This window comes from Vulpes lagopus, chromosome 11 (genome assembly GCF_018345385.1).
Source record: "Vulpes lagopus strain Blue_001 chromosome 11, ASM1834538v1, whole genome shotgun sequence".
In the NCBI taxonomy this organism is placed as follows: Eukaryota; Metazoa; Chordata; class Mammalia; order Carnivora; family Canidae; genus Vulpes; species Vulpes lagopus.
In genome coordinates this window covers 101,963,383-101,986,351 of record NC_054834.1, presented here as the reverse complement: position 1 = coordinate 101,986,351, position 22,969 = coordinate 101,963,383, and the positions used below count along the sequence as shown (strand labels likewise).

Here is a 22,969-nt window from a genome sequence, read left to right as displayed (position 1 = left end):
TCTCATCTGGTCCATAATCTTTCCCCTGGGCTTGGCATTACTGTTGGTAAAATTGTCAATGTCTCTTAATGCCATTTAGTTCTCAGTGGCTGCTCTAGGTAAAGTAAAGCTTTCAAAATGAATATTTGTGGTTAAGAGAACTGGGCTTTCAATTAGACTCCATTCCTAAGAGTCCCAAACCAAAATCAATTTTTAAAATAATAATACAGATAAATGTTATTTTTATTAAAATTGGCCAATAAAGAAGATAGTCATTTCTTTAAATATAAAATTTAGGCTTTTAAAAACACCCCATGTTATGTTTTCTCTTGTTAACACTAGTGATGAAAGCTGGAGTAGTTAATAAAGTAACTTGCTTCTGTGTGCTAGTTTATAAGAGCAAAGATACTGGGTCCAGACTGTTGGCTGAGTTAAAGTCCCAGCGCCACCACTTTACTAGCTGAATAACAGCAATTATTTAACCTCCCTCCAAATCAGGTTTCTGTATATGATTACCTACTTCAAAGCATTGTTAGGATTATCAAACAAGTTATTATATGCCAAGTGCTTAGAAGAGTACCTGCCACATGGTAATTGCTATATTGGTATTAGCATTTTTTGTTATCCTGTCTGAAAAGGATAGTGAAGACCCAACATATTGCCTACTCCCATACTCCTGCGCCCCTCTACCACCATGCTCAAGGAAAAACTATTCTTGCATTAAAGGTTGATGTCATTGTTTGTCTTGAGTTTAAAAGGTATGATTAAATAAAACTTTGATGATCTCAATAGCCATACTTGTTTGATGGACATTCAATTAGTAGTTTAAAACAAAGAGAGGGGTCCCTGGGTGGCTCAGTTGGTTAAGTGTCTAACTCTTGATTTCAGCTTAGGTCATGATCTCAGGGTTGTGAGGCTGAGCCCCATATCAGGCTCTGTGCTGGGCATGGAGTTTGCTTAATATTCTCTCTCTGTCTCTCTCTCCCTCTGCCCACCACCCGCACCTCTCTCTCTCTCCTTCTTTCTCTCTCTCTCCATCTCTTAAAAAAAGTCATATTTTTTTCTGCTTGTCACTTAATAATGCTCATTTGTTACAAATGTCGATCAGATCACCATTCATATAGATAATTGCTATTGGCATTTGGCTTACTGCCGCCTTCTAGACCTTTATATAAGCATGAGCACAGCCACAGGCACACACACATTTGTTAAAGAAACACCTAACCAAACAAATAAAAATTAATGGAATTAACTTATACATGCTATATTATTACTTGATTAATTAATTGAACAAATCATAGGTACGTTCTTGGTCAAAAGTACAATAAATAATTTTAATATAATATTTCACTATTTGAACATGCATAGTTTTTTTCATAAAATATGGTCAGTATACAATGTTATATTAGATTCAGGTGTACTACAATGTTTTGACAGTTCTATATATTATGTGATGCTCATGCTCATTAGGAAAAGTGTAGTTACCATCTGTCATGATATAAAACCATTATACAATTTAAACAAAATCTTATTGATGAGAAAGTAGAGTCTCCCCAGTTTCTCAATATTATAAACAATAATTAATGCTTATTGTATTGATTATTGTGTGAACAAGAAAGTATTTTAAAATTCAGGTAGATACAAGCATAATCATCTTCCCTAAGTTTTTAAGACTTTTTGGAATGTTCTATTTTAAAGTTTTTTGATGCAATGGTGAAGGGTGGCAGGAGCAGCAACACTGAGTCAGATGGGAGCCTGTGAGATAGTAATTTGGGCCCCATGACTATCATGTTCCTGAATGAGCTACCTGATAATCCTAGAACATTGTAGAACCACGAGTTCATACAAAGGCACATGTTTCATTGGAAGGCAAAGACTTTTTTGTCAGTTCTGTACTTATTTTAAAGGAACGTAAGAGCTGTCAAATCTTACATTGATAAAATGCCAGCTTTGTCAATCATTATAACCACTTAAGAAAAGGGAAAATTAAGTAGAGAATTAGAGCAAAGATTACTGATGAATAGTAATGTGGATGTCTGAATATCTGACGCATCTTCTCATATGAGGTCCATTTAAAAGATGCATTTAGTGCTTCTCTGTTTCTAAGTGCTTATGGCCTAATGCTTTGAACTATACAGTTCAGCTAATTTTCCTTTGGAAAAGAAATTAACTGACCAGAACAGTGGTGATGTAGGATTTACATCAATCACAGGGGGGAAAAAAGCCCCAAATTAAAAACCACACACTTTTCTATCTTAATAAGGATGAGATAGTCTGATAAACATTATCATAGCATGTTCTCTCTTTATCATTGTTTTTCAGATGTACAAATGTGCACTTACTTTACACTTAAAGATGAGCGGCTGGCTGACCTTTCTTCTCAACTCCAGCAGCATTTTGTTTTGCAGATAATCTGCTTCATTAATGAAAATCAGAAGCAGCTTGGAATATTTCGTGCATAATTAATTATCTTGGCAAGAAGATTTATGAATGTAATTTTTCTCAATTGCTCCAATCAGGCATAAGTGAGACAAACAAATAAATTAAAACTAAGTTATTCATAGTCTCTTTGTACAAGACAGTGTCAAGGACATCTAAGAGAATGAAGTAAGACATAAGGGCAGATAATTTCTTTTCACTACCCAGATCACAAATAGTTTTAAGATACAAATCTTTGCAGCGGGGGGCAGGGGGAATAGAATTCACATTTGGAAGGTTTTATAATTTGAGTACCATGTATATCATAATCGTGTAACCGCACATAATCATATTCCTTATCTATAGGCAACTAAAATGACATCAAAAATGGAATATATAAGCACAGCCTCAAGACACCAGTTTTGTACGTGGTAGGCAGCTATAAAACTGTATGTGTGTGCGTGCATGTGCCATATACACATGTGCAAGTGTAGTCTCCTTTCTTTGATGCTGTTTTCTAAATAGGACTTAGAGCTGAACAGTTGACCAGCTTAAATTAATATGAGATAACATAAAAGTGCCTAGTTGAGTGGTAAGTGTTTTTTAATAATAATCTCTCTTGGGCGTCTGAGTGGTGCGATCAGTTAGGCTTCTGACCCTTGGTTTTGGCTCAAGTCGTGATCTCAGGGTTATGAGATTGAGCCCCATGTCCTGCTCCGTGCTCAGCATGGAGTCTACTTAAGTTTCTTTCTCCCTCTGCCCTTTCCCCCTCGCTTGCTCTCTCTCTCAAAAACAAAGAAATAAATATTTTAAAAAAATCTGTTTGAATGCAGCTTTCTAACATTGACTGGCATAAACTCAAAATGAGGGTTGAATTATCTTGGAGATACTGGTATCCAGTAGCTCAGCCCAGTAACACACACATAACTTTCCAGCTGCTTGTAAATTAAAATTTATGGCAAGTTTTATTTTAACACATGGGCTATCTCTAGAATTTACTCTAAGACATGCCAACAGTGAATGCAAAGTATCTGAAAGTACAGGAGAAGCATGTAATTTTGAAAACAGTAGAAACCCCTCTTAAATAGGATGCATGCTAACCGCTATTGCTTTTGAAGATACTGATGTCAAAGGTCCTGACGGAGGGACTCCGGTGTAGATAGTGTGGATATCAATTCTAGCTTTTACATTTACTAGTTACCTCTATGCTTCAGTTTCCTTTTCTGTAAAATGGGAATAGTAATAATATCTAGAGATTTTTATAGATGTCCTATAAAAATAAACAATGTTATATATGTAAAAATGCTTAGAGTACAGCTTGCATACAGTGAGTGCTCAATAAATGTCCAGATGTTCACCATATCACTATATACATTGGTGGGTACTTTCTGAGCTTTACTGGATAATCATTGGCTCATAAAATCCTACATTTTGGCCAGATCCCACACCAGTTCTTTAAATCACTAGGTAATCAGCTTTCTAAAATGCTATGATGTTGAGGGGAAATAAATGCCATTTCATGGCTTGGTAGTCAGCCTAGTTTTTTTCAGAAAGTCAACTTTATTTGTAAGATAAAGTTTAAAGTTAATTTTTTTCCTCTTTCTTCACTCTTTAGCTGTTTATTAAGCTCATTTATACGTCTTATGGTTGATTATGTAATCATGAAGTTTAGTCATTTCTCTATACTGTTCAATTGGCTTACCAACATTTTAATTTGATATAATGATTTCAGCCCTTTAATCAGTTGCGAGAGGATTGGGTGACTCACACTGTGACTGAATGACTCTCTCTGCAGTAATAGGACTGATGACAAAGCTGTCTGATGTCCCAAAGCCCTGGGAAGGGCTCCACATTGATCCCTGATCCTCAGACCTCTCCATCGTACCGCAGAGTTAGCTGCTGCTACGTGAGCGATCTGCCTGTGGATCTCCTTCCACCACTCCAAGCTCTTTTTCTTCCCTGTCCCTGCTGCTGGAGATTGTTGGGTTTTCTTTCCTCCTGAACACTACAAATACCCCAAACTTGCTGGGAAGTGGGACTCATTCTCTCCTCCACCTTAATTCTCATGCTCCCCAAAGACAACCAAAGGGGTATGATTAATTTTAATAGGGAGATTTATAAGCAAAAAAAGTAAATAGCACACTTTCAAAAAATGACAATATCCCTTAAAATTTAACAGTTATTTGTCCTGTCGATATAATAGGCCTGACTGATTTTTTCCAACAACCAGGGGTCTAGGCCAACGCTGCAGCATGAAATCTACTTGGCTGCATGGCTTAGGAACTGGGATGGTAATGTGACAATGTCAAAATTTAGTCCCACTCCTAAGTAGTTCTGTAATGTCTGTTCTCTGTCTCTCTCTGCCTCTGTCTCTCTCTCTTTCTTGTACATACACACATACACACACACACAGTAAATATAATTAGCTCCAGATTCCACTTATGGTGGAACCCCAGGTTATATTGGGAAAACCATGCCTTAGATATTTTTGGCAGAAATGCACATTGCTGGGACACTGGGCTAGTCTCTTTCCTTTTTCGAAATAAAGGCTTTCTCCCACTGCTGGGAGGATTTGCCCCAGTGAGTCAGAGGTAATGCTAGAAATAAAATTTAGGCCCAGAGACATCCACTGTACTGATTTTATCCATTGGACTAAATAACTTTCTTCCATTAAGTAGTTGAAAGTAAAGAGCCTACATAAGCAAGAGTTGAGGACAGTCTTGAGAAGGGAGGAAGTCCTTAGTGCCATTTTTCTTGCTCTATAAATGTGAAAAGAAAAATGATATGCCAACACAAATCAGAATAATTAAATACATAAAATTGTGATTCTAGACAGGGAGATAGATTATCTGTGAAGCTGTTTATAAAGTAAAACATTTACTTCATGACAAACAACATATTTTTGCTTTCCCATCAACAGAGAATACTGAGATCCTATAATTTGTTGAGGAGATATTAATACCTTCCAATTGACTTCCATAATTTATGGAGAGCTTCCAAACTCCACAAAAGAAATATGGTGAACATTATTCTCTTAGAATCAATGAAATGAAGTCCAAATATTCATGAGCCAATAATTAGTCCCAGAATGCGTCTAAAAAGAAACCCAATCCACGTTTTTGGCAGTAATGCTTCTTTCCTCCTCTGCTCTCAAGTCCTCAGGTTCAAAGATTAGTGACATGCTTTCGTGTCTCTTTCCCTAATATACATGATCTCTTGATGGAGCAAATGGATATTTGAAGTTTTGTTATCATCTAATTAAATACCGAGCACATTTGACCGTATTGCCTAATATGAAATAATTTCCCTACTATAAAAAAGAAAAAAAAGTTGTTGCAATACTAACATGCCTTCAAAAACAAAGTAGATGTTAGAACTGTCACCTGTGGCCATCTACTGTGATTGAAAACACCTTTGTATACGTGCGCATTTTTGATACGTGGAAGAGAGACTATCAAAAAGTCTTGGGTTAAAGAAGATAAATACCTGATGCCTTTTCTTCTCCTTTATCAGTTTGTCTCTAGTAGTAACTGGTTATTTGTCAAGAATTGTTCTGCACATGGAAAAGAAAATGAAAGTAATTTGAAGAGATTTTCATCTTCCCTTAAGCATTTCTGTTAAGGTGGTTTGAATAGCTTATTGCTGGCTCGCCTCCTGCAGCACACTTTTAAACAAAGATCAAAAAATAAGATCTGTTCTCAGATGGTGGAACAAATTGCACAAAAAGAGACTGGTTGTGTTTGGCAGTCTGATGCATCACTTTGGGCTGCAGCAGGAGTTCACCTTGTTGCCACGTGAGGTTTTTCTTCCGGACTGTCGGAGAGCGTTTTCTATCACTTGTGTTCCCATGTGTCAGTCCTGGAATAGTCTTTGGAGTTCTCAGCTTGCCTTAGCTGTCGCCTGTGCCCACAGCCAGCCTCTTGCTCTCAGGCCCTGTTCCTGATGGGCCTGCTGCACGCATCTGTTCTCTCAAATGCAGTATTTCCACTGAACCCCCAACGTGGTACACGGAACCCATTTCCCTGTTAGACTCTCTAACTGTGGTGTTGTGTTTTTTTTTTTTTTATCTTTTTTTCTTTAAAAAAAGATGGTATTTATTTATTCATAAGGGAGAGAGAGAGGCAAAGACAGGCAGAGGGAGGAGCAGGCTCCCTGCGGGGACTGGATCCCAGGAGGTTTTGATCTTAAGAACGTTTGTAAACATAGCCTGAGAAGAGCCATTTCTTCCCTCTGGAATCCTTTGGTTCTGCAGATGGTGGTGATGAAAAGAGAAACGTGGGAGGAGAAAGTGTGAGTTCTGACCATGACATTTCTGCTTGCGGGACTTGCCTCTTGTTGGTTGTATGACCTTAGGCAAGTTGCTCCACTCCTAACACACCTGCTGGGTATGTTTTCCTCATCTGCTGAAAAAGAAAATCTCTCTATAGAGGAGGGATGTAAAGATTGCATGAGGTTACTTGTAACCTGCTTAGAGTTGTCCTTGACCCCTTTCTGCAAAGAGGGGTTTTATTTATTTCTCTTGCTTTCTTAACTCTTACCTCCCAGCACGGTGTTAAGGGGATGGGTTGTCCAAGAAGTAAGAGCTAGCCCTTCCTCTCCCAGTTAGTGCTCTCCTCCAACCTTTCCCCACTTCCTGGTATGTGCCTGCATCCACTCTCCTTCATGTATCTTCAGACACTGTGCCTGCACATAATGCTGAAGTCTCACCTAATCAAAGAAAAAAAGGTGTGGAAAAACCCCATTGTTACCTCTGCTTCCTGAAAGCTGCCATCAAGATCTCTCCTTTACTGAACCAATAAGCTTCTCTGGGAGTATCATTAGTTCGACTTCTTTATTCTCCACTCAGTGGTCCGTAAATGCTTGCCAACCGAGATCTCATTTCACCATTCTCTTGACCCTGCTATTTTAAATTGCCCTTAATTAAAACTCAGTCCTTAGATCTATATTTAACCAACATGGATAGTCTGAATATCCTAAAATGGTCGAACCATTTCAATAAAGATATAATTCAAGTCACATAGCTGATTTTAAATTTTCTAGTAGCCACATTGAAAACGTAAAAAGTTACATGAAAAGTGAAAAGCGATAATATATTTTGTTTAACCTAATGTATCTAAAATGGTACCACAGTATTTAATCAATACTAATATTCTTAACAAGATATTTGTGTTTGTGTTATTTTTTTCTTCTTTTACAAAGCCTATGAAATTTGCTATGTACTTTATACTTGGAGTACATCTTAGTTTGGAGTTTGGACTTGACAGAATCCAAGCACTCAATAGCCATAGAAGATAGTGTGGGTCTACATACAGCATTGGAGGGGATTGTCCTGGAACTCCTCTTTTTAAAAAAAAAAAAAAAGATTTTTAAAAAATTTATTCATGAGACACACATACACACACACACACACACACACACACACACACAGAGAGGCAGAGACACAGGCAGAGGGAGAAGCAGGCTCCATGCAGGAAGCCCGACATGGGACTGATCCCAGGTCTCCAGGATCAGGCCCTGGACCCAAGGTGGCGCTAACCTGCTGAGCCACCTGGGCTGCCCCTAGAACTCCTCTTTAATTTCCATGGCAGCTCTCGGTTCTCATTGAACATTCCCGAATGCTCCCGCTTTGAATTTTTGCTGACTTCTTTCTCTATCTCCCTTCACTCTAATAGGTACTCCCCTTCCCCACCCAACCCCCCCCTCCAAAAACAAAAAAAAGATCTTCATTCCTTCTCTTAGTTCTACCTCCTCTGGGCACTGAGTACCTAGAATGTTATGTCAAACTGGTAGGATGATCATGAACACATTGCTTAGTTCAAGCAGAAAGGTGGGAACTAAGAAGAGAGAGGAAAAATGTTCTAATTTTCCCCTTACTTCATCATTGCCAGGAACTGATTTCTGGTGTATACTCTGAATGTGTTTTTTTCCCCTTCCTCCCTTTCTGCATCCCCTGAACCCTTGGCTCATTTCATCCTTTTGCAAGGACCATATTCTACAGAATGTCCTGATGCCTCATTTACTGTACTTATTACTCAAGCTTTTGGACCGCAGCTGATATAATTTAAGTGCTTAGAAAAAGTGCTTTTGGAACATCTATGCAGCTGTCTGCAGTAGCTACTTGTGGGATGCAAGGACTGATTTATTGGGTGGCCCAATGTTATGGTTGACTAACGCTCAGTAATCTAGGGTGTCCTGCTCTTACCTCAGAAGGACTCCGAGAGCCTGTTCTGGGTGCATCCCACAGCACCACCTAGTAAATCTGATCCAAGAGGCTGCTCACGTGTGTGATGGATGCCTCATGATGAGATCGACTACTTAGGATCAACTACTTCTGAGTTTTATGTCAACTTGTTTTTTATGTTTCCTCCCAGGGTGCATTTGGTAGTAAAAATGTGTAGACCTAGAGAGTCAGGATGCTTTATCAGGAAAGCAGATACAGAATAGCAACATAGATCTTTAACACATTCACTTATAGGAAATGGCATTGCCACACAGGAATAGTATCCTCTGGGGGTTGAGATAGTATTTGCCAAATCTAGGGATGAGGTCAGTAGATACCTTTTAAAAATCAAAACACTCCCTCCTTTCCAGCTTTCATCACTGCTGGCATGTGCTACATGACAAGTCTTTGACTCATAAAGTTGAATAGGATTATCTGAGGGTTCAGGGTCCTCACCTGTTTTTAGAGATTAGCAAACACCTGTTTGTACTCGTTTTTTTATTCACTCAGATCCTAAATTAAAGCTTTCCCTATTAAAACATTCTTGAGATTTCTGAGTTCTTCCCATGTTAGCTAAGAATAAATGAAACTTACTCCCAGAACTTAATAAATGCTCTTTAAATTTATATTCATGATCCATTTTTCTTTGATGAAACCTTTAAATTATCCCCCTACTTGTGGTTTTATACGGGTTCACTGTATCTTTTGTGAGAAATTGTTTTTGTAAAAATTAAACAAATTAGTGAATAAACTTTATAGCTCTTATTAAAATACTCTCTGTGGGTTCTAATATGCATATTATATATATATATCACCTAGTTCTAATTGGGATAACAAAGACAGATTATCTTCAAATAATGGTAAATACATCAATACAATACTTCAGATACTGGTAATGTGTATATTGCACACAAATTACCAAATATTCTGGAAAAAAATGAGATGCTTCATATCAAAACTGCTACAGGTTTGCCATTATTTTTTAATTGCTAAACGCTGGTTAGCAAAGATTTACAATTAGCAGGAAGCTGGAGAAACCCTCTTACCCCAAGCTGTGCTGTTTATTTCATCCTGAAAAATGCTAAGTGTTGATATAGACCATTCAATCTCATAATCTGCTTTGTGCTATCAGCCCTATAATAGTAATACCTCTTCTAGGTAACTCCTAACTTGACTTTTGTGTAGTGGCGGGGAGGGGGTGTACATTTATTGTGTGGAGCTTTAAGACTGACCTAGCTTTCTCTTTGACCACCTACTTCACACATATCTCTATGTATTAGGAGTTCAGAGAAATCCTGAGCTTGTTGCAGGCAGGACAACATAGGCGGGGAAAAAAGTATAATATAATGTTTGGGCATTGCCTGCCATTTTAAATGGGATGCCAGGATCATTTTTCAGGCTTGAAGTAATTCCACCCAATGACCAGGGCTGTAAGACTTTAGATTACCTAAAAAAGCAGCAGGGCACAGTGAAAAGAGCATGTACTTTGGAATAATGTAGGTTTGGAGACTATACCTGGCCCACCACTTACTATATGGCCCTGGATATGCTGCTTCACCTCTCTTCATCTCTACAATGATGATGTCATGCTTGTTAGAGAGCTGTTGAGAGAAATAGAGATGATGCCCAAAAAGCAAGTAGCAAACCGTCTATCCTGTTGTGGGCTCTTAAGGACCAGTAGCTGTGATGTGATCATGGAGATAACACTGTATAGGATTTGGGAGTAAAAATCTCTTTGCTTGAACTGGAATAAGGAATCTGCATCCATGTCATTGGCCCCATGTCCACTTATGTCATCATTTAAAAATGTACAGCTTCTTTCAAGTCCTTTGCTATTTATTGTTTCAACACTGTGTAAAGCACGTATTGTAAATCAAGTCTAAATGAATGTGAGTCATGCCCTTTAGCTATTTATAATACCAACAGAATTTTAATAACTTGTCTATTTACTTTCTGAAGACAGATTTTCAGCAATTGCAGCAATTGCATGGCTGAAATATTTTTGCATTGTCTTTGTAGAGTGGAAATATAATTCTACATAGCTATTTAATATCTTCATGTAGGTTTATATAACAATATTCACCTTCATCTTTTTATCCAGGGAAGATTTATATTCTAAAAGAATGCATGATTTATAGACTGTGGGAATCTATTCTGGTTCTTCATTTTTAGGAAATTTTGAACTATTTTCTTCATTCCATGTAGCCAACTGAACTGATATATCATTTTCATGCATTTTGGGGATTATTTTTTCTCTTATATACAGATTGAAATGAAGAAAAATAAACCCGATCATATTAATTTAATGCGTGAGATAAATTTATGTAGAAAGAAACTGAAGTAGCTTAGGTTTTGAAAATATTTCTGAATTTCGACTTACTTATCCTAATCATTTAAAATTTCATCTCTCTTTGTTGCTTCTTACCTAGGTTACTTGTTGGTTTCAGAAAACAATAAGAGATTTACAGGAACAAAGTCTAGGTTCATCGCTTTCAGACAATGAGGAACTAATCTGTAAGCATGAGGAATTGATAATAAAAGCAAAGGTAAGAAATATATTAAAAATAATTTTTAAATGCATGGTCTTCTTTTGAATATGCTTCTGTAGGTAATATAAAGAAGTACTAAAACTCTCTCTCTGAATAATCCACTATTTACAGAGAAAGGATTCTGATAGCCTTAGCTAATACCACTACCTATTGACTGGGCTTTTAGAATAATAGAGAACAAAGCAGCCTCTACAACAATAACTATCATCTTTTGAATAGTTACCATGTATCAGCAGTTATATTAAGTATAAGAGATGTATTGTCTAAATTATCACCAAATCCCTAAGGGGTAGGTATTATTTTACTGATCAAAACAAACTAAACACAAAGGCTTGGAGATGCAAAGTAACTTGACCAATGTAATATATCTTGTCAGCGGCAGAGTTGGAATTCTTTTTTTTTTTTTTTTAAGATTTTATTTATTCATTTATGATAGACATAGAAAGAGAGAGAGAGTCAGAGACACAGGCGGAAAGAGAAGCAGGCTCCACAACGGGAGCCTGATGTGGGACTCGATCCTGGGGCTCGATCCCGGGGCTCCAGGGTCATGCCCCGGGCTAAAGGCAGGTGCCAAACTGCTGAGCCACCCAGGGATCCCCCAGAGTTTGAATTCAATGCAGATCTTATCTAACTCCAAGGCCCAGGCTCCTAAACTATATTCTGCTAGCTTTCTAAAAAAGATTTTTTTTTTTCTTCCTGCACTAAGATCTCATTATGATTTCCAGGTGTAGTTTGCTTGCTGTTCCCATTTATATTTCCCTATTTCCTTAACTTGCTTCACCTTTCTTCATTTTGCAAAAAAGTAATGGCCACCAGCCAGTCAACCATTTGTAGGTTTGTGGACTGTGCAAAGTGGAATCATGAAGTATTGAAAGCAAGATGAGCAGAGCATCCATGTAAAGGTGCTTGTTATTTGGAAATTGACTCATTTGTATCTGTGGGGTCTATAAATACTTCCAGAGTTCTTCACTGATGTTCTATTTTGATCTCTAAGGAAACAAAAATCCATTTGTAGTAGATTGAATAGAAATGGTGAAAACTTCAATCAGTATCAAGACTTAAGAGAACTTTCTATTATTAATGTCTTGAGTGGTTGATAGTTGTAGGTACAGCCAAGTATTGAAGCTCTGGAAAACAATGGGCCAGCACTACTAGATAAGGGTTGAAAATAAGGAAGACAAATAAATAAATATTTACGTGTTTGGGAGGAAGTGATTGGTGGCGGGCAGAAAGGAGGACGGGCATGGAAGGAGAAGCAGTAGACTGCATTTATCTGGACTGAAATCTCATAGGAATCATAATGCTTTTGTTTGTTTATGGCTTCTCTCTGAACACTGCAGCATACACAAGTATTCCATATGTTTGGTCTGAATATTTGCCGGATTGATAAAAGATGCAATTACAGAAGACTACTATGACTGATGATTTTTAAAAGTTCTTTAAAATGCTCAGCATTTGGTTGATCTGTTTAGGAAATTAATTTTCTTCATTGAGGTTAAACAGCAGTTTACTCTGTGGGTGTCACAAGTTTTATCAGTGAAAATTCTATCAAATTCCCCAAATGTCAAACACAAGAGAGGACCTGAATTGCACAGGATGGCTGCCTTATTAAAACGAACAAAAATGGCTTATTTACGTTATTTAGTTATACTTGGGGTTATAGTCCCTGTAACTATAGACTAATCATGGTTTCTCACAGTCTGGATAAAAATATTTGTTTGACATACAACCTCAGTTCTAATAGGACTTTGGCAAGTTCTGTTGTATAGATATTAATGTTCTGCTTCTATCCTCAAAGTTTTAACTAGCTCCTAGTTCTTTATCCTTAGGAAATGCCTGACCTAGCTCACTAACTCTCCTAAAGCACTTTTTCTGTTATTTGGCCCTCTTGCCAAGTTTCTTGACTTCACTGATTCCATTTTTCATGCCCAATGCCTCACACTGATTCTGCTTCATAATTGTTTTTACTTGCTCCATTTGTCTAATGTTCTTCATTATATCTTAAGGTATACTTTATTCACACATCAAATGTTTGATCTGTCCAGTGCCTTAATTCTACTTCCTCTGACTCAGGTATTTCAGTATGTTGCTTGCGCTCATCAGATTATTATTTTACCCTGAGTTAGTATTCCTTTGGGATATCAGCAATTTTGACTGGTAAGGCATGGGATGTGTGAAAGCGGGTGATCTAATCTGTCACCTTCTGGTGCAGGTTTTTCACCCATCTCATTCCTGAGTGCAGGGAGCTTCTGTTGTTACATTAAGGCTCAATCATTTGTGGTCTTCCCCTTGACCCCAGATACCTATAAAGGATGGGATTTCTTGGAGGGCTTCCCCCTGATTGGACTCTCAATCTTGCTTTATTCTAAGACTCATGGGGTACTGGACCAAAGAACAAAGACCCCGGACCCTGGGAATGTTCTGTCCTGTTCACTCAGTGAGAGTTGGAGACAGCTCACTAAGAAATAGGTCAGTTTGATTACCTCTCCTATGTTAGCTCTCTACCTGGTAGATTCCAATGCTGTCCTGATGTTGTTTCTTCTCTCTGGATGCTACTGGACCGGCACTACTCTTTTTTTCCTGAAAAAGGTACATTGACAACACTGACCAAACAGATGGGGAAAGAAAGCATCATACCAGCAAGTTCTCCCCGGGCATATCTCCCATCATGATATCTAACTTTATTCTATTCTTTTTTTTTTTTTTTTTTTTTTTTTTTTAAAACATCATTGCCAAGACCTACATCAAATTGCTTATCACATCTTTTCTAATTTTCAGGTTTCAGGTCTTTTAAATTTTTTTTTTTAATTCTTTTAAATTTTTTTTTTTTTTAAATTCCATTTATTTATGATAGGCACACAGTGAGAGAGAGAGAAGCAGAGACACAGGCAGAGGGAGAAGCAGGCTCCATGCACCGGGAGCCCGACGTGGGACTCGATCCCGGGTCTCCAGGATCGCGCCCCGGGCCAAAGGCAGGCGCCAAACCGCTGCGCCACCCAGGGATCCCACTTTATTCTATTCTAAGCCATATGGCCCTGACACCGAGACCCAACCACCTTTTGGCTCCTCAAGGAGAGTTCTTATACCTGTAAACTTTATTCTCACTTTGTTGGTCTTTAGAGGAAGGACCAGCTACATTGTATGTAGAATCAGAGCAAAATGAAAACATGGAGGAATTTCTTAATAAATTATTGAAATTTCAATACAGCGACAGCAGAGCATTAAAGCCAGCATGTGGCTCTTCTACATTCAGGGCTCTGTGTGATGATATGGGTCCTTTGCCCATGAAGCCAGTCCTATCTACAGTATTAGGATTTCTGACAGGACCTACCAATCTTTGCTGGTTAGATGCTTTCCTTAGCTGCCTCTCTACTGACCTCTTCCCACCTAGATGAGCAAGTTATCTGAAAATAGATTATAATGTTATAATGGGTTGCATCCACATGATAAAAAACAGATTCAAATCCCTGCTGTCACTCACTATGTAACTTTGGGGACATTTGACCTCTTTGAGCCTTACCTTCCTCACCTATAAGGAGGGAGCATGAAAATTCAATTAGAAAATATCTGTGAAAACACTCACATTTTAGTTGTGGCTCAAAAATGTTTTTCTTTTCCCATGGATGGTGCAAATGTTCAAATAGTTTTCATCTGTGCTTTTTCACCCATCTCATTCCTTGTTCTTACAGATGGATTCTAATTTTATATGGCTTTAAACAGGAACCAGCATATTATGTTTTGGAGTTTTGTTTGGGTGTGAGTATGAGAGGAAGAGGGAATGTGGCTTCCAAAGGAGATTTTATGTATGAATAAGGCCTCAAGCTGGGAATTCATTAGTGAAACTCATATAAATAACCTGGTAACACAGGGAAAGTAGGTGTTTCTGCTCCCCACAGCTAAACTGAACAGCAGAGAGGTGTTCTGTATTGCTTTTTTTTAAGCAGTAAGGTTTTTAAAAATAAATTTTGAAAATGCCTGTATCATTTCTTACTAGAATATAGTCAAATAAGAAATATGGAAAACTTTCTATCTTAATAAATGTGATGCCTTATTCAGAATGTGTTGAAATAATTGAACCAAATTTTTTATTATAACCTTTGAGTATAAATAAATCATGTTAAATCATTGCACTTTTTTTTTACTAAATGTGAAAAATATTTTTCTTTTACATATGTAGCGGATAAAGAAATAGCAGACATTGATGATTATCAACTACCCTTTTGTTGAGACTTTAAATACTCTTCAATTTTATCATGTATTAATTTGATTCCCCAAGGCTTGAATTCAAACTTTAGAGCTCAGAGTTGGTTTTAGAATGTATTAACATAATATGCAAATAAACACTTTCCTATTATCTCATTTGAGGAGGCATAATCATTCCTTCTCCTGCAGATCAGAAATAATGTTCATATAAGAACTGCCTTCAGGAATGAGCTTGTACTTCTGTTGAGAGGAAAACTTTCTCTTCCAATTTGTGTCGAGTGTTTGGGTGCCTGCAATTAATTGACAACAGACAGATTAACAGGAATAAAGACAGGCTTATTTTCATACGTACATTTCATATATACATGGGATGTCCTAGTAATGGAAATTTGTTTCCAAAGTTGAGGTTTATATATATCAATTTAACAAAAAAGGGGTGGGGAGATTAAGGCCTCGGTGGAAGAGTATGGAAGGTTCTATTGGGCTTTTTGCTTCTAATGAAATGGGCAGTCTGTCTTCTTCCTGGCTGAAAGTTTCCCAGTGGGAGAGTTTGTAGTAGCTAAATTGTACTCCTTGGTAGTAAGGGTCAGTCTTCTTTTAGTTAGGAAATGCCCTGGGAAGAGGGTTAATGGTAGCTGTATTTTCAGGAGACTCTGCTTAAGTTTAAGTAATATTTCTGTGACTGCTGATTGTTCAGGTGTTTCAGTTTAAAGTAATTTTCATACCACTCTGATGGACTTTTAATCCTCTCACTAATATTGCTTCAAACCTTGGTTCAGTTCAGACTGTTTATAGTTGGTGCACACTAGAATCACCTGAGCACTTTGAAAATATGCAGAAGTCTGGATCTCATGTCCAGAGATTCTAGGTAGTTTGGAGCATTAGGATTTTTAAAAATTAGTTAATTAATTAATTAATTTGAGAGAGGGGCAGAGATAATAACAGAAAGCTTGAGTGAGGAGGAGAGGGAGAAGCAGGCTCCCCACTGAGCAGGGAGCTGAAAGGGGGGCTCTATCCCAGGACCACAGGATCATGACCTAAGTCAATGGCAGATGCTTAACTGACAGCAACTCTTGGTTTTGGCTCATGTCATGATCTCAGGGTCATGAGATCGAGCCTTGCATCAGGCTCCAAGCTCAGCGAGGAGTCTGTTAAAATTGCACCCTCCCTGCCCTCATTCTCTCTCCTTCTCTCTAAAATAAATAAATAAACCTTAGAAAGAAATTTGTTAATCTTAAAATGATGATGTTTCTATAAAAAAAAAAAAAAAGCAATCCAAATCTTCTTCTCCTTCTAAAAACACTGGACGATCAGGCAATATCAGGCTCACTTTTCCATGAAGACATAACAACACTTGTCTGGAATGTTATAATAGCTATTTCCTTTAGAAAAGACACGTGCACTCCAGTTTGCCACAGTCCCTGCCATTCCTCATTACTACGTCCCTTCCCACCTTTGCTTCACCTCATTCACATTATGTGCCTGACCCCTATAAGCATTTGGCTTGGAGAATTGACGAGCAATGAAGTAACATCCAAGTGTAGTGGCTTAAACTGATTTGCATTTTTGAAAATTACGTTGGAAACTGAAATAGAAGAATAAGAGGTAATGATATTGAAGACAGAAAAGTCACTTAGAAAGTTATTGCAATTTTGATGAGAGTAACTTTAGGTAAAGTGTGATGTATTTTGAGATAGAGGCTATTAACCACCATATTAAAAGTTTAAAGGAGACTTATAATCGTGTTGTTCAATGTGTGGCCCCCAGAAAGCAGCAGCAGCATCTGGAAGTCTTAGAAATACAGAATCTCAGACTCTAGCCACCGAACCTATTGTGTCAGAATCTGCATTTTAACAAATTTCCCCAGAGGATTTGAACTGACACTAAAGTGTAAGAGGCACTAACTTAGAGGTTTTTCCCATATATTTCATGTATGTCCATATTATCCTTAAATTTCCAAATTTTATATTGTTTATAAAGTCCTTGGTTAACAACAATCCTTGGCATTCTGATATATTGAAACATTATCTTCAATGTTTTAATATAGTAGAATTCACATTCCTCAGCTTCAAGATTAAAACTATCTTCCATGATTCATCATCTAATCCGATTTTCCAAGTCATTGAAAATATTTTCCAGTTGTTGCTGAATGATTTCATAAATTGGATTTGTGACCTTGGCATCAAGTTCCTTTAAATAATATTATTTGGGGATCTTAAAAAAATACCACTGCTTAGATCTCATATAAACTTTATTTAGAGGAAAAGTCAAGTTTAAATTTACAAAATATTTACAAATGTAAGATAAAAAAGTAAAGCAGAACCTCTTGCAAGCTTATTTGAATATTCTAAATGCATAATTATCATCAATAGAACCACTACAAGCAAGTGGCTCTTTAAAATATGTTTAGGTGCACCTGGGGCTCAGTTGGTTGAGCACTGACTCTTGGTTTCAGTTCAGGTCGTGATCTCAGGGCGGTGGGATTGAGCCCTGAGCCCTGCATGGAGCCCCACCTTGGTCTCCAAGCTGGGGCAGGTCTGCCTCTGTCCCTCCCTCTGCTTGCACTCTCTTGCGTTCTCTTTCTCTCAAATCAATAAATAAAACTTTAAAAAAATGTTGTCTTTCTGATTATGTAATACATTTTCATTTTAGAAAAATTAGAAAATACATAAAACTAAAAAATTAAAATCACTTATACTGCGTGAGCATGTATGGAAATGAGAAGGAAATATAAAACATACATAAAATCGAATATCTCCAAACTGTATATGTGCATATAATACACTATATATGTGTGTTTTTATTTTTAAATTTTTAAAATTTTTTTGTGTGTGTTTTTATATGCAAAATTGTTATGTATTATTTTGCAGTATGAGTTTTCTAATTAGCATTATATCATAAGCATTTCTCCATTTAAATGCATACATTATTATTATTATTATTATTATTATTATTATTTTATTTGAGAGAGAGAGTGCATATGGGAGAGAGCACTAGCCAAGGGAGAAATAGAGGGAGAGGGAGAAGCAGACTCCCTGCCAAGCAGGGAGCCTGACATGGGGCTCTATCCCAGGACCCCAAGGTCATGACCTGAACCAAAGGCAGACACCCGACTGAGCCACCCCGGTGCCCATAAATGCATATTTTAAATATGTTTAATGACTGCATGTTATTAAACCATGTAAATGTATCATATCTAATTTTTCTTCTCATTGTGGCACATATTAATCTATATAAAGAAGCTGACTATTCTATTTGAACTTTCATTACATCCCCAAATTCTTTCATTGAAGGTATGTGAGAAAATGATAAAATCATTATAAAACATACTGCTTTCGTAAATCAGCTTACATTGTCTCTGATGATTATGAGGAAAATGAGCAGAATGAAGCAGAGTTTGTTTCTTTTTTAATGTCTCATGTAATTTAAAAACTGAAGTGGGGTCTGGATCTGAAATGTCTCCAGGCAGAAATTAAGTGAGTCCCCAAACAGTAAAGTCACCTGCATTAGTGCATTTCAATTCCTCCGTCTTCATTTTAGTGAATAATTTGTTTTACTTGTCTGATTTTTTAATGAACTTCCCAATTAAAAGCAGATGTCACTTTTCACAGAACATAAATTAGAAACAATTCCATTACTAACAGGCAAAATAAGTATAAATAGTACCGCATTTGCCTGCAAGCATTGGGAAAATCTACAATGTGATGGGATTTTCACACTGGTAAACTTACTGTAGCCTTAACTTGTGGGTTAATTTAAAGCTTAGTGAACCATATGTTTTCATTTCCAGGGGAAATTTGATTTAGAAAGTCCCTCAGAAATATTTATGCTCATCTATGAAGGGGGTGAGTTAAAGAAGCAAATGAAGAACATTGTACTCCGCGATCACTAGGTTTAAAGCTACCTGCTGTCGTTTTGTTTACAGAATCTTCACCAGCTCGTTAAGTTTAAATGCTCAAAAAGTTTCCCCTCTCTCTTTTTTACTTATGACTTTCACAATAATTCTTTAAACATTTTTCTTCCACTCCCCCTTCCCTCCCCCCACCCCCTCCTCCCTCTCCGTCCTCTCTCCCCTCCTCTCTCTACCTTCCTCCTCCTCTTTTCCCCCACCTCTTCATCATTTATCAGCCCTTAAATAAAATTTCAACAAAACATGGCTTTGCACAGTTACTATTATTACAACTCAAGGTAAATGTGATCGTGATAATAACAGTGGAAGTGAGTCTATCTGAAGCGGACACCAGAGAAGGCATTTTCTTATGGCTTAACATGCTCATGCCTTAAATCCCTACAACCTTTCTGTGCTACAGCAGCATTCACTCGGAGAAGATTCTGGATACCGTGGCCATAGATCTCCTTGACGTTCATCACTCCAAAGGCCTTTACCTCACCTTCCCGGCCTTGTGGACACACTTGGCTCCAGAGCATTGCTGATCCTGCTCTTCCCTCACCCTCTTTCCTTTTGCCTTTTCCTGGCTTCCCTCCTCAAACTCTTCTACATAGGCCACTGGGGCTACTTGCGAGTAAACTCAGTCACCCATTTCTCTCTGTTTCTACTCCAGAAAAAAAAAAAAATGCAACACTTGCATAATTTTTCCAATTAGATCATTTTTAAAGGACATGATTAGCAGTGAGCAGTGAGCCTTACGAGTTCCTTTATTTATCACCTGTTAATTCCCTGCTCCATTCCCCATAATAACCAGTCCCCAACTTTTATCCTCCTTTAAAACTCCCAGCCAGGTTTTACTTAAGTGCACAGTCACTTAGCCCTGAGAGGTGAAATTGCTTGACTCTTTTCTTTCCTGCCCTTGTTGGCTCTTCCACCTTTTTCTCCCCAAGTTGCTCTCATTCCCAAATCTAAGCCTCCACCCAGCGCTCCCGGTCCCACCTTTCCCATCTCTTCACTTTGAAGCTCTCTTCATTTTTCAGTCACCCTTTCTCACCTTCCCTCAATTACGTTTTAGTCTCACAAAATTGAAAACAAAAGCATTGCTGCTCACCCTTAAGAAAATGTTATTGCACCTTCTCCTCGGCTACTGACGTGGCTTGAATTGTCCTTTCCACCATTTCTATGTTGATGTCGTTAACACCCAGAATCTCAGAATGTGACCTCTTTTGGAAGCATGGCGATGGCAGATGTAAATGGTGGAGATGAGGTCATTGGGGTGGACCCTGGTTTTATGTGGCTTTTTAAAAGGAGACATTTGAACCCAGAGGCAGACGCACACAGAGGAAGAATGATGTGAAGGGTCACAGGGAGAAGATGGCCATGGACAAGGCCAGGAGAGGGGCTGGGAACAGGTGCTTCCCTCATCACCGTCAGGAGGAACCAACCTTGCCTACACCTTGACCTCAGACTCCTAGCCTCCAGAACTGTGAAAGAGCACATTTCTTTTGGTCAGGCTGCCCAGTTTGTGGTGACCTGTTACGCCAGCCTTATGAAATGAATACAACTACCTCATTTTCTGCCTCCTGCCTCCCTCTCCCCCCATTAATCCTTTCCCTGCATTATGAGAGACTGTTGTTTCTCAAGTAACTGATGACTGGATGCTCTGTGCACTTGGCCTCGGAGACACTGTTTCCTCTAGTTCTCCCATTTCTGGGATGGCTCCTTGTAAATCTTGCTCAATGCCATCTCCTCCTCCAGTCTCCCTTTGCTTATCATGCTTAATCTGTGGCTCTTCTCTTGTTTCCTGCATTCTTCATGTGGCCTTATCTAATCCCACAATGACAACATCACTTTTATCTTGATGATTTCTAGACTTTCAAACAAAACAAAACAAAACAAAACAAAACAAAACAAAACCCAACCCATATATCTTTTCTCAACTCGTCTTCTTTTTAGAAATTCCTATAGGAGACTTACACATAGACATCTTGCTAGCACTTCAGCTAGTATCATTACTTTCCCCGTCAAACCCTCCTGTTTTCTTTCTTGGCTAGAGATTTGCAGTCCTTCAGCCACGGAGTTCGAGACTTCAGGGTCATGTTAGAGCCTCATTCTCTCCTTCTCTCCCTGCAGGTCAGATGACCTCTCAGGGTGAGTCCATTCTGACCTCCAATCTCTTTCTCCTCTTCTCATCCTAAGCCCACCACGTCAGTTTGGATGCCTGGAATCTTTGACAAAGACTATTACAATTACCCTGAGTAGTGGTATGGATCCAAACTACAATATTTTTTCCTGAAGCATTGCTTGTTTACCTCTACATTTTTTTTTTCTTTTTAATCAACATAAGCCTGATTCTAAGCTCCCACCTTCTGACTGGAGGGACAGCCAATCTTTGTGGTTATTGGCATTCCCTTTCCCCAAGGTGCTCCTTTCACCATAGCATCGGGAAGCCCCTCTACTCATCAGTCTACTCCCTCTGAAACAGTCATTTCAGACTCCCTCTGAAACAGTCATTGTCTCAGCCTGTATGGAGACTGTACTTTCAGTGGCTCTGCTGCCTTTGGGCTCGTTTGGGGCCCTAGGATGGCCCAACTTTCAGTCTCCTGGGAGGGAACTCACAGCCATGCCCAGGGAAGCCTTGTGCTTCACCTGGCACTGCCCTAAGGGGACCATCCATCTTCTCATTGCCTCATCTCTCATCCAGCCTTTTCTCTGGTGCTGGCCAGATCTTCCCATTTTTGATAACCTCCACCTCTGTCTCTTTCTCCTTCAGCACACCTATGATAATGTCTTCAATAGACATGGTTTATTGTTGTTGTTTTGTTTTCTTGACCAAAGACAGGAGGGGAAATATCTTGCCGGTGACTTCTGTTTTGGGTCTTAGTATGAACTTCACTGAGGCAAATGGGATATAGATAATATTGACTGTCTTCTTAAAGCAGAACAGATGGGATAATACAGGAGGAACATAGTAAATCATCTTGCCACATGCCTCTCTAGCATCTGGGCCTCCAGTCTTTGAATTTTGCAATTAGTCCTTTATGCTGTCATCAGCCACTTTTGAACAAACTGAGATCAGGCCAGTTTTTTCTCAAGCACCTCCTAAAATTCCCTTTGGGTATAGAATAAAGTACAAGCTCGCTTTTGTGGCCTTAAAAGTCCTTGTGATCTGCCCTTTGCCAACCTGCCCACATTACCTCCCTGAATCCAATTTTCCTCGGACTGCTTATCACCCCCATGCTTACCTCTGAGTCGTGATGTAGTCTGTGCCCTCAGCATAGAATTCCTTTTCCCTTATTTCCTCTTCTTCTTTTTCAAAATTAATTACAAATTACAGTGTTCAATTTGATATGTGAAGAGTGAGGCTAAGAAAACAGGCATAGCCTGAGGTCAGTTTGGTTAGCAAAGAGGAGGAGGAGGAGAAAGAAAACAGGCTGTGCAAAATGAAACCAGAGGCAAAGTGTTAATGACTTAGAAAGGCTGAGCAGAGAGAGAAGCTCTAAGCAGAGTTTGGTACGTACTTCTAGATTGGACCCCACAGAAGTTAGCCAAGAAGCAGGACAGAGAGTGGCGTTCCCATTTAGGATGTCTAGACCACATTTTGAGGTAAGTACAGTGGGTAGGGAGGATCTATTTAAAACTCTGTCTCCACTCCAGAGTTGGAGGATGCACCTATGCAAATCTTAGTCAGGTGACCTCGGGGCACAGTGT

At 38.5% G+C, this 22,969-nt stretch overlaps 1 protein-coding gene across 6 annotated transcripts in view; it reads left to right on the top strand.

Annotated features, from left to right (window-relative positions):
* Positions 1–22,969, top strand: part of CCDC141 (coiled-coil domain containing 141) — a 194,067-nt gene that overhangs the window by 59,870 nt on the left and 111,228 nt on the right. For all 6 annotated transcript variants that reach the window (XM_041722524.1, XM_041722526.1, XM_041722523.1 and 3 more), the window contains one exon: positions 11,047–11,163. In XM_041722524.1, coding sequence (XP_041578458.1) covers positions 11,047–11,163 — 117 coding nt within the window. The remainder of the gene's footprint in view (positions 1–11,046; positions 11,164–22,969) is intronic.